This window comes from Epinephelus fuscoguttatus, linkage group LG6 (assembly GCF_011397635.1).
Source record: "Epinephelus fuscoguttatus linkage group LG6, E.fuscoguttatus.final_Chr_v1".
NCBI classification, from domain to species: Eukaryota; Metazoa; Chordata; class Actinopteri; order Perciformes; family Serranidae; genus Epinephelus; species Epinephelus fuscoguttatus.
The window spans coordinates 10557221-10569226 of record NC_064757.1 but is presented as its reverse complement, the minus strand read 5'-3'; the positions used below and the strand labels follow the sequence as shown (position 1 = coordinate 10569226).

General features: G+C 43.6%; 1 protein-coding gene across 1 annotated transcript in view; it reads right to left on the bottom strand.

The window, feature by feature from the left end:
- si:ch73-138n13.1 (titin homolog) overlaps positions 1–10645 on the bottom strand; it is a 29960-nt gene extending 19315 nt beyond the window's left edge. The window contains exons 1-6 of the mRNA XM_049577987.1: positions 10422–10645; positions 8351–8444; positions 5201–6543; positions 5003–5093; positions 1306–4200; positions 89–214 (exon numbers count right to left, since the gene is read on the bottom strand). Coding sequence (XP_049433944.1) covers positions 89–214; positions 1306–4200; positions 5003–5093; positions 5201–6528 — 4440 coding nt within the window. The 5' untranslated portion in view covers positions 6529–6543; positions 8351–8444; positions 10422–10645. The remainder of the gene's footprint in view (positions 1–88; positions 215–1305; positions 4201–5002; positions 5094–5200; positions 6544–8350; positions 8445–10421) is intronic.
- Positions 10646–12006: the final 1361 nt, after the last annotated feature.

The window sequence follows — 12006 nt, the reverse complement described above, 5'->3', positions numbered from 1 at the left end:
TCAGGCAGCAGTTTCTCATCTCATTGAGTTACATCTTTCCTGGAACCCAGTTGTAATGTTTCGGAGGCCGAGCTGCAGCCTGACTCACCCAACTGTTGCGGTCCTGCTCTCTGTGAGCGCTGCGACTCCTCATCCTGGAAAGGCTTCCCTCCACAGCAACGCTTGAAGGAGCTGATCGCCGTGACACGCTGCGAGAGCGCATCCTGTTTAACTCCTAACACACACACACAAAGGGACAGTAGTCAACCTCATATCTTCTATCACCACATACATGTATGTCCTAAAAGCTCTTCACTACCATGCTGGATGCTGTAGTGTGTTGTGAATCTGTGAGACATATTTATATGCCACATAATTTTGATAGAACTTTCTTTAAACTTTCTGATTTCTTTCAGGTGCCATGGTTAGTCCTCCACTTGCACGAAGAAAAGAGAGACACACACATACACACATACACTACAGTCTCCCAATGAGCAGAAATATAGCTTAACTAACAGTGAGTTGGCAGAGATTAATGGACTTTTGCTTTAGAAAAAAATGTTATGATTACTTCCAGCACATTTACACAAGAAAAGCTATCACATTGTGCTTCTAAGAATTTCCCCTGAGAGTTAAGACTAGATCCTGGTAAAGATAAAATCTATTCACAAAGCATTTTAGCCTATAAGAGAGTTCCTAAGGTGAAAAACTGTTAGGAGTAGGGAGGAGGACTTTTAAGGAGGCTTAAGAGTTTCTTAAGCAGAGGTGAAAATGTTGAAAAGACAAAGAGGCAGGAGAAATATGCTCCAAATGCTGTTTGTGGTTGATCTCATTAGAGATGTGCTCACATCTCCTACCCAATGCAATAAAGTCAGAATTGGAAGTGATCACAACACTAAGATATTTGGCAACTGGAAAAATATAACAGTGCAGCAGTGATGACTTGGGTCTGTCAGCCCTCCATCAGCAGAGTGATCACACAATCACAGCTCTTTCACAGTCTCATATTCTGACACAGTTCATTTAATTTCCAGTGGATGTCCACACCTTGCAGGCTCACAAAAAGATGACCAGTCACATCTGTTAAAAGAATGCATCATACCTAGCAACTTGGTCAACCACACCTCCTCACTAAGGTAAAGGTTTCTGTCCCTTCCTTGCTCAGAGCTGCTCTGAGAAAGGTCCTAAGTCACTTCTAAGCTAGGACTCCTTGCTAGCATTTTTTAGGCTAAGTCAGGAGGTCTCTGAGTGTATTCCCAGAATGCCAGTGAATACAAATTATTCATTTGTGCTGCTAAAAGTATTATCTAAATATCTCTGACTCACCTGAGATCCCTGTGACCTCCTGTGGCTACGGACCTCTCCACTGCTGTCTTGAGCCCGTGACTCTCTGGGAACCCATATCTGCTCTACAGAAGCACTGCTGGAGAGTCCACCTGTAGAGCCTCCACTTTTGGCTTCTGTCCAGGAAAGAGGGGCCAACTGATGTGGTTCATCGAGCGCAGCAGGCCAAGGCCTCTGTGGAGCCAGGTGCCGCTCCTCCTGCCTGAGGAGGAGTTGCTCTAGGCTGACTTTGTTGCCATGTTTTCTGGGTTCAGCCATGGGTTTGTCCACAGACATCTCAACAGGCCGCAGCTCCCACGGGTCCTGAGGAGACGTTGTCCATACTGGGCTTGTGAAACCTAGTGAAGTCTGTGGTGGCACCCTCCAGCTAACATCTACATCAGGTGTTGGCTGTAATCTAGCTCCAAACCCAGCATCTCCACCCTGAATACCAGAAAAAGGAAACAAGTCTTTACTGGGGAAGAGCTGACTTTGAGATGTGAAAGAGTCTATGTCAAGGATGGCAGGTTTGTAAGACTCTTCTGCTCTTGGAGATGGCTCCTTCCAACGTGTTGAAGGGTCACTGCGTTGAGGAGTAGCCTTCGAAAATGGGTCATTTCGAAGCACAGTGTCCAGATCCAACACTTTCGGCTTGAGAGGTGAGGACTCTAACCTGGCCCTCTCTTGCTCCTCTTTCTTCTGTTTTTCTTTTAGTCGCTGCCTCTCTGCCTCTTGCTGTTTGGCTATCTGTCTCATTTTCTCTGCCTCCTCCCTTTCCATCCTCTCCCTCAGTCTACGCTTCTCAAGCTCCATAATTTGTTGTCTCTCCCTCTCTGCCTGCCTTTGTTTTTCCAACTCCAAGAGCTGTCTTCTCTCCATCTCTTTAAATCTCTCTAACTCCTCCTTCCTCTGCTTTTCCTTCTCCATCTCTCGTTGTCTCAGTCTCTGGTTTTCTAGTTCCTGTCTCTCAATATCAAGTTGTCTCTGTCTCTCCCTTTCCAAATCTCTTTGTCTCTGTCTCTCCTGCTCTCTCTGCTTTTCCCTCTCAATCTCTTTCTGACGCTCCCTCTCCATCTCCTTTTGTCTTTCCCTTTCTTTTTCAAGCTCTCTCAGTCTTAACATTTCCTGTTCTAATGCCATCTGTTTAATTTTCTCAGCCTCCTCTCTCTCCACCTTCTCTCTAAGTCTCTGCTTCTCGAGCTCCAGGATCTGCTGCCTCTCCTTCTGTTTCTTAAACTCTAAGAGTTGCTGTCTCTCCAGCTCCTCCATTCTCTGTTTCTCCTTTTGGATTTCCAGCAGCTTTCTCTCCTTGTCGAGTTCTCTCTGTCGCTCTTCCTCCCTTTGTCTTTGCCTCTCCAGTTCCTGCTGTCTCTCCCTTTCCTGCTCTCGCAGTTTCTCTCTTTCAATCTTCCTCTGTCGCTCCAACTCTTGTTTTTCTTTTTCAAGTTGTCTTTGCCTTTCTATTTCCAGTTCTCTTTGTCTTTGCCTCTCCAGTTCCCGCTGTCTCTCCCTTTCCTGCTCTCGCAGTTTCTCTCTTTCAATCTTCCTCTGTCGCTCCAATTCTTGTTTTTCTTTTTCAAGTTCTCTTTGTCGTTTTCTCTCAATTTCTTGCAGTTTCTCTTTTTCAAGCTCTAGTGCACGTTGTTTCTCCTCAAACTCCTGTTTCTCCTTCTCAAAGGCCTTCTGTCTTTGCCTTTCATATTCTCTTTGCATCTCCCTCTCCTTCATTCGTGCAAATTCTAAATGTGCTTCTTTCTCCATTTCCAGGTGTCTCTGTTTTTCCCTCTCAAGCTCTCTCATTTTTGCCATGTGTCTTTCAGTCTCCTTTTTTAGTTCTCGTTTCTTTTCAACTTCAATCATTTCCTCTGTCGTCTGTCCGTCCAACACTGATCTAATCTCCCTGTGGGACATGTGACTCCTCATCATCAACTCCTCAACTTGATCTTGAGAGGTTTTTCCAAATGCTTCTTCAAATGATGGATTCCTCTTTATTGGAAGGACCTTCCCTTGAGAGCTACCTGCTGCAGACCTCACAGAGAATTCATCAAAGTGCACATTCATATCCTCTATCTTTGATCCTGGATCTACAGGAGAAACGGGCTCCTGTATTTGTCCAGTCAGAGCAAAGAAAGTTGCCCTGGGTTTCGGCTGTTCTTCTGCCTGCAGTATTTTCAAACGTTTAGGTGCTGCAGCCACTTCCTCCTGTTCTGCCTCTCTGTGCCTCCCTCTGTCTTGATGCAACGCCACTTCTCCTTCCCTTTGTGATTCCTTTAGCATCCCTTTATCCACACTAGCCTCTTGTTCGGGACCTGTATTATTCCACTTAGGCAAGGCTCCAACTCTAAGATATCGAGGCTGCGGTTCTGGCATCGTAGCCACAGCTGGTTCGCCTTGTGCTAAACCAGTCCTGTCTGCCACCGGCCTGCTCCCTTCTGAGCGCCTGGAGCGCAGCGTCATGGCCTTATCCTCCCGCTGAGCTGATGGGATGTTCTCACTTACTGCCCTGTTCTCTTCCACTGCCTGCACAGTGTCAAAGGCATGTAACACCCGCAGGGGACTTGATGGAGATACAGGCTCTTTGTAAGTGGCAGTGACCAGAGTTCCCTCATCTTCACCAGTTCCTCTCTTCAATGATGGGCTGCTGAGTGAATCGTTAGCCTTGTTTGATGGCTTGCTGTCCTCCACCATTAGCACACTGTGCCTCTCCACAACATTTTCAAACAAGGATGCTCTCACTGTCTGTACGTCACTGCTGGGACCACTTTCCTTGGAAGTAGCGCCAAACTTCTGTCCTGCCTCAGGTGTTTCAGGTGTGGAGGCATTTTTGAGCTGCACTTGGGAATCTTTTAAATCCACAAATGTCCTCTGGTCACTAGGGGTGAGAGCTGAATCTTCGGTCTAAGAAAATCCAGAGACATTGACAGTTGTTAAGTGATAATGGCAAGCTTGGAACATACTCTCTATTCATTCAACAACCATGCTTTTTTTTCTCTCTCAAACTTCACCATTTGATCACTATGCTATGACAAATATGGAAACATTTGACATAAATAAAAGCTTTAAAAACACACGTGACTTGACAACATTACATAGAAAAATAATATAGCCCTCAAAAGAGTAAAGTGATTGAGTGAACAACTGTGAGCATAGAAACGGTATCCCCTTGTTCTGTGTTGGCCTCATAACAGTGGGTGTGGTGCAGAGGTGGTAATCAAAGCCTCTCTGTGTTGACCTTTTCCCAGTGATCTCCTTTCTGCGTGTTTCATAACCGCCAGCCACCAGGGATGATTTATGTACCAGCTGTCTTAGGTTTCACAGCTTTGTACATCTATGGCAGTGACAATTCTTTTTGCTGTAATGCCCCATTTCCTCTGGGGAAACAGACAGGCCAGGGCCAACAGCATAGGCAAACACTCTTACTTTTATTTAAGACATATTTCACAATGGTTTATCAATTCATGCCTAATCCTATAATATTAAGTGTAAGGGCACAAAATATGGCTCATTCTGTCAACATGCATTAATCTTCTTATCAAACTTTACCTATATTATGGTGCCCCTCTTGCTTTGTCTTTTCTGAAATGCATGTGAAAGCTTTCCCTAGCACTAAGCTGTAACACTGTTTCTCATTCACTTATTTTTTAAACATAGACTCAACCCAACAGAAACCAGCTCATATGAAGCTTAGTCCCTTTCTTACCCTCCAGTGAGGATCTTTGCTGATCTCATGATGGTCTGGTGCCTCACTGAGGGAAACACTGCCCAGGTCTGGTGACCACTCAGATGAAAACCTGATGAACATACATCACACAAGACAAAAGCCATGCATGACAATGGAACTCGTGGACAAAGACATGGGACAAAAGCAGGCTGAGGAGACATTAGGCGCAGCTCTTACCTTTTAGTCAGGTCGAGGGGCAAGGGGCGGGGCCTCAGTGGTGGTTTCAAAACAGGGCTCTGAGTTGGTGTTGTGTCCTCTGTCAGCTGTTTGATGAGCTGTTTGACACCCACTGTTGGTTCGGGTTCAGGGACCGGCTGCACTGGAGAGTGGAGATCTGACCCTTGGCCTATGACAACTGTCCCAGGAGAGGATGAGGAATCGAGGAGAAGACTGATTCGCGACTTGATGCTAACTGCACGCTTATCCTCATCGGTCTCTTTCACAGTCATTTCTTCTGTCTTTTTGTTGCTTTGGTCTGAGACAGCAGACGGAGCTACACCATCAGTGCTTTGTGGTGAGGTGCTCTTAGGGGTTTTTTCCTGCTCTCTCTTCAGTGGCAGTGCCTCCTCCTCAGGAGTGTTCTCCTTAGTATTTGCCTTGGGAGTTTTACGGTGCAGTGACAGACCAATTGACTCAAACTTGGCCGTGAGATCAGCTGAAAGTGGTCGTCTGGCCCAGCGAGGGGCAGGAACTGGTGTCTCTGTCTTTGTAGGACTATCGAGGAAAATGGCTGATACAGGTCTGGGCCTGGAGCTTCTGGGCTGCGGCCGCAGTGGCACTGCTGCCTCAGAGTTAGCTTTTTCCTTTTCTTCTTCCTCCTGCCCTACCTGAACGAGAAACCCCATGGACTTGGCCCTGGTAATGGAGGTCCCACCTTTGCTGGGTGTCATCTGGTCCTTCTCATCTTCATTTTTAGTGGTTCCAGACCACTCTGCTGCTGGAAGTTGTTTAAGGCTCTTAGAATAGGCCAAGTTGGATAAACCAGGTTTCTGCCTCGCTGCTGCTAGAGGAGGAATAGGTTTACTGGGGTCTCCAGGGTCAAGAGAAGGGGCTGGTTTAAAAGGCTGGACTACTGGCTTGGTTGTTTGTCCAGTGTTCAACTTATTAGATGTTTTAAAGGTGGTGGGGGCAGGTCGGTTCGGATTAGTTGACACTGGCCTGGGTTTGACAGCAGGAACTGGTTGCTGTGGTTTTGGACTTGGTGGAAGCTCTGGTTTATATCCAGGGAGGCGAGTGGACTCTGGTCGGGGCTTGGTATGGGGCTTCGGAGCAACTATGGGCTTAATAGTAGGGTTTCTCTCCACAGCAAAAGGTTTGGGAGTGAGCCGTGGCTTGGGACCTGGGACAGGTTTGTTAGGTTCTGGAGTGATGATATGGGATGGGTTGATAGAAGGGATCTCGATGAGGCTCTTATTGCTGGAATCAGTCAGGGGGCTCAGATGAAGTCGTCCTCCCACCACCGTCCTCCCCACCTCCCCCGTCTGAACTTCTACCTCAGCAGCCATCCTCTTCAACAGCACCTTCAAAGCAAAAAGTGTATCCTCAGGAAAACAAAATGAAACTGATCTATGGTCATTTTTATTATTAGACTCATAGTACTCAGACTATCTAGCCATTACTGTGGACTTTGTCTTGGGAGTGCCTTACACTGCAGCACAATTACACACATGAGCCAGAAAGTTATTTACACAAGGCTACTGATGATCACTCCAGCAGGTTAAATCACGTGTGCTGATAGCTAAATAAGGGATGATATAATTAATCAATTACTGTTTTTGTCATCCATATTCACGCTGATAGACCTTTTTCATAAAATACATTTTGACAGCAGGTCACAGAGGCATAAATAATGAAATTAATGATGGATAAATTCCATTTAGCAGCTTCGGCTTCAGGGTCCTGGTATTGTGTATGCTGACTCACTGTCGCACAGTCATAGCCTACCAGGTCACTTGAATAGAACACAGTTATCTTTATCATTGTTAGTAACACTGGACTTTTTGCCTCAGTGACAAGTTAAAATGTCTGCTGTGAAAAAATAATTTATTTAGGGTTAAATACCTAGTGCTAATTTGATTGGAAGTGTGTGGACACAACACAGCATTCATGAAACACTCACTGGAAGTCTCTCTATTGATAATATTCAATAATTTAAGAAAAATAGGAGCCTCTTCACAGCAGACATTTGGACTCCTCAAAGCAGAAAAAGAACAGGACCCAACACTATCAACAGTGGCTCAGAGTCATTCAAGCATCACAGTAAGCCAACATGCACAATACCAAGACCCTGCAACTATAGATGTTCCAACACCATTTTTCTATCCCGATACCGATTTCGATATCTGAACTTGTGTATCAAGAGATACCGAGTACGGATCCAATACCACTGCAATTTAACAAAAGTTGTTCACAACCAACTTAAACCCTAAACTGGTGGGACTCTCCAGTTTAGACTATTGCAAAATTTGTGACATTTTGCTAATGGCTAATGTTACACTATTCACAAACTGGGTGTGAAACTACTTTAAAAGTTATCAACAACAACAAAAAAAAGTGGGATCTGTAAATAGACTTGCGTAGTTGTGGATACCTGATGCAGCATTTTAGGCAGCATCAAAAGCACACTGAAACCAGTACCAGAACAACTCTACCTTCAACTGAATGCAGTAGTCATTACTGTTGATTAATTACACCTGTACGTTTTCTGCAATGACATGCGACATAATGTATTATCCACTGCTCATTTTACGTAATTAAGTGTTATCTATCAAATTAAGTTGTGTAATATGTGCATCACTGGGCTGAATTACTGGCACAGTAGTGATCAGGACTGTGTACCTTTCAGGTGGATCCTGAGACAGGGGAGGGGCTGGACATCTGCACAATGTCATTGTTTTCTTTTTTATGTTGTGACACAGGCAAATCAGGCTCACATAATGAATGGAGTTTCCACTGCAAGCTCACACCACACTGCCATTTAACAATCAGCTCCACCCCTCATAAACTTTCACATACCTGGAACCAACTCCTCAATGTAAAAATAAAGGTAACGTGATTAGTATGAGATAACCCCAGATCATGTTTTTTTGGACACACTATGACAATAATCGGGTTTTATCAGTTGTTTCTATAGTGAAAACAAAGACAGAAAGCATTACAACTCACACACTCCTGTGTATGTAGCCCTTTAAGAGACTCCTTCCTCACATCCGATAATGCTTTCCACATGTTGCTGTGTTGTTGCTGTACAGACCAGCAACAGCTCTTTTGGGGGAAAAAAAGACATGCTAGATCCAACTGCTGCGAGGTAATCCCAGCATATCTTACCTGACCAAATGTCAACCGTCTGCTGTAGAGCTCTGGCTTTTGTTGTAACTGAGCAGCGATGTCATATCACACAGGAGGAAGGAGCTGAAGGAGCCTAAGAGGAACACACTTTGTGTCAACAAAGCACACAAGCTTTCACTCATCAACAGAGCTGCGATTAAGGTTCTGGAAGACAAATCACGGCAGAGCTGCTATGGGCTGTCCAAATACTTCGTCACTTCGGTGTTCTCACGCCTCCATAATGAAGCAAAGAGATGATGATGTTTACACTGACACAGACTTGAGTAAACACAGTCACACCCTTACATTTGAGATGGTGGCATATTTGGCAAGATATGAAAAAACAACAAAATGCATGAGGAAAGTCATTAACTGAATGCTGCCCTACAGTGTGTTTACCTTTTCCTGTTCTTCTATCACTGCTTACCTGCCATCACTCACACACTCCTTATTATTATGTAAATTCAATCTGTGAATGCCAGATCTAGCTATAAATACTATTTACAGTACTGTTTGGTATATGAGCCATGTCTTCATGTCTGTTCTTTTTCTGCACAGTACATTTTATGTACATCAAGTGATAAGTTATTCTGATAACTTTCCACAACTTAAGTGCTGACAACACCATTTTTATTCATAAATTCACTGTATCAAAATGGGAAATGGGGAGAAAAGGAAACATAATGATACTGAGAAAACATGGTGTCTTGTGCTCATTGAAGAGAGATTGAAAAGTTGAAAACTTGAACTTTAGATGTTGACAGGAAACGCCTTCGCTAAGATGGAATGCTAAACATTCACTGTGTAGTGGGTCGAGCAGCACAGCAGGGATTAGGGAAGTATCTGCCTTATATAGCCTTAGACATGTAAGTATTTCACACAAGACTCATTGCTGAATGCCACAAAAAGTAAAAAAAAAAAGTCCAAGATCTGTATAATTTCTAACATGATACATCTGTGTTTAAGAAAAAGGTGCAGCAAAAGTCACAGAGGCATTTCTTTGATTTCTAGCAGGAAGCAACACAGAAGGAGATAAAGTCAGTAACCTGGTTCAGCCAGTTATACAAAGGACATTTCCTGACACAGACATGTCAGCTAATCTATTAGCAACTAAAAGAAGAAGTGTAGTCTCTCACAGTGTACAAAAACGCTTTTGATTACAATCCACAAACATGCAAAGTAACCAGTGCAACATCTAAATGTATAACCTCTGTTGTCTGCTGTCACCCAAGAGGACTCTATGCAGGGTTTATCCTGTATCTAATATTCATCATTATTAAGCACGTGGTTTTTAGGGCTTCCTTGGCATTTAAAAGTAATTTAAAACAAAGGCAAAACACAGTTAAACATGACTTTAAATATGCAACAGTTAACCAAAAGGCTAGATTTGATGTGCAGTGTACATGTCATATGCTACAGAGATAACCCCCAAAAATACATACAGTAAGTTACCTGCAGATCATCAATTAAGAGTCAGCGTATGGAATACTCAATACACTGACTCTTAATAGATGATCTGCATAAAAAGAACAGACATGAAGACACAAGTTACCTGCAGATAATCAATTAATAGATGTTAATACAAATAATTTGTAGTCAGTCAAATAAATCTGAATATCCAACAGTGGCTGACTTTTACTAATTAGCCAAGCCACAGTTATTTTATGATTTTCAATAATAGCCATTTCCATGAAAGTCAGTTTGTCTCAGTCTAGAATTAGCAACAAGTCCTGTCCGCTCACCTAACGTTAAACTACCGTTGACGTTACCTCGCGGACAGTACCCGGTCCAGCTGAGGAAAAGACAGAGTTGGCCTGCTCAGACCAGGAGTGCAATTAAAGCACAAAAACTATCCCCAAGTTCTGAATGACCAAGATGCATTCACGGCAAACGTCGAGTCCAAACTGTGTTATAATTCCGGGGACTTCAAATACGAGGGAAGATAAACGCATCAACAGCTTGCTGGCTAGCAACGGTGAGCTAACAACTCAAGAAGCTGGACTCGCAAAATGGAAACACTGACTGAACCTGTCTTTCGCAGGCTGTTTGATCCGAACTGGAGACAACTTACCAAATGAGAAAGTCAGTTTTGCCTCTTCTCTTGTCGAAACAACTTCAAAAACAATACATCTCGCCGACTCGGAGGAATAATTACGAGTCGTGATAGTTGGTTAATACAGGGGCTAGCTGTGCAGCTAACTTAGCTGGTTTACTTAGCTAGCCAACTGGCTGGCTATCCCGTCTCAGGTTGCAGTGTTGTTGACAGGCTCGACTAGACAGCGCTGAACAAGCCGACTGACTGGTTAGCCTCTACAGCAGTGTCAAGTGTGCCAGCCCAACATGCGTCTTCCGGTTCATACTTTCAAAATAAAGTATAGCACAAGCACACACTGAACTAATATCAGAGCCAGAGTAGTAATGTAGTATAACGACCAGAGACATTAAAGGGATTCTTTTGAAGTGAGGTTGAATATGCTACTTCTCCATAGTCAGTGTATTACATAGAGTGGATGTCAGTCGACTCACTTTCGAGAAGCAGGCTGGGGTCCGACACAGAAGCTAAGCAATGTACTGCTATGGATGGGGGCAGCAACAAAACAAATTTAAGCCACCTATAAAAGTCCCACCTAAAAGAAATCTGTATAGCTTTAAGTTAAGTGTATGCCATATTGAGAGTGTTTTCAACACTCTACGTTTCCTTCAGATAGCCTGCTCTTGTGGAGAAGCCGAAATCAGCTTCAGTTCCTCATCGATGCACTCGTCAAGGCCACCAGGCTCCATTGACAAAAACAGTAATTTTAGCTTGCTTAGCACAGGAGCAGAGTCCACTACTGCATCAATCAGTTAATTTGTGTTGTTGTGTGACTTTGGTGAATCTGAACTAATCATTTTAAAGTCACACAGTAACACAAACAAAACAACTCTAAGGCAGTGGAAGACTAGCGGCTCCTTTGTTCAGCTTTGTTGAATCACTGTTTTTCTCAATGGAGTCTGGCCTCAAGGAGAGCAATAAAACAGCTTCATAATCCCGTTGAAAATAGTTGTCTGACAGAAAGGTAAAGCTGTACAATTACTCAAAAATTGCATACAGTCATACTGATATTGATTTTTTTAGTGTGACTTTTATAAGGTGGCTAAAATATGTTTTGTTGCTGACCGTATTCCCAGCAGTAGATTGCTTGGCTTCCATGTCAGGCTCCAGCCTGCTTCTCCAGACTGGAAGTGTGCTGACTGATATCTACTGTATGTAACACACTATCTGTGGATGAGTACCCCATACAACCCCACTTCAAAATTTTTGAACTATCCCTTTAATGTATGCCTACATCAACATACGTTGTCAGGTCCGTTCTAGTCTGCAGGACATTTCTTTGGTGAGTAGCCAAAATAAACTATGTGCAACTCCGGGTCTATCAAAGGTAAATCACTCGACTTCCGGGCTGTTGTCCAGCTGAATGCGGATAACTTGACGCATCATTTGCTTGCCGCTAGACAGGATGTGATAGGACAAGAATTATCCCATCACAGCTATACAGAAATAATTGTTCATTCTCAAGAAAATAAACCCGTTTGGAACTTACTGTTTCACAAAGAAGAACAGTATAAAAATTTTAGCTAATGTCTGTCTGGATGCAGTGACCTGTTGTGTGAAAAGG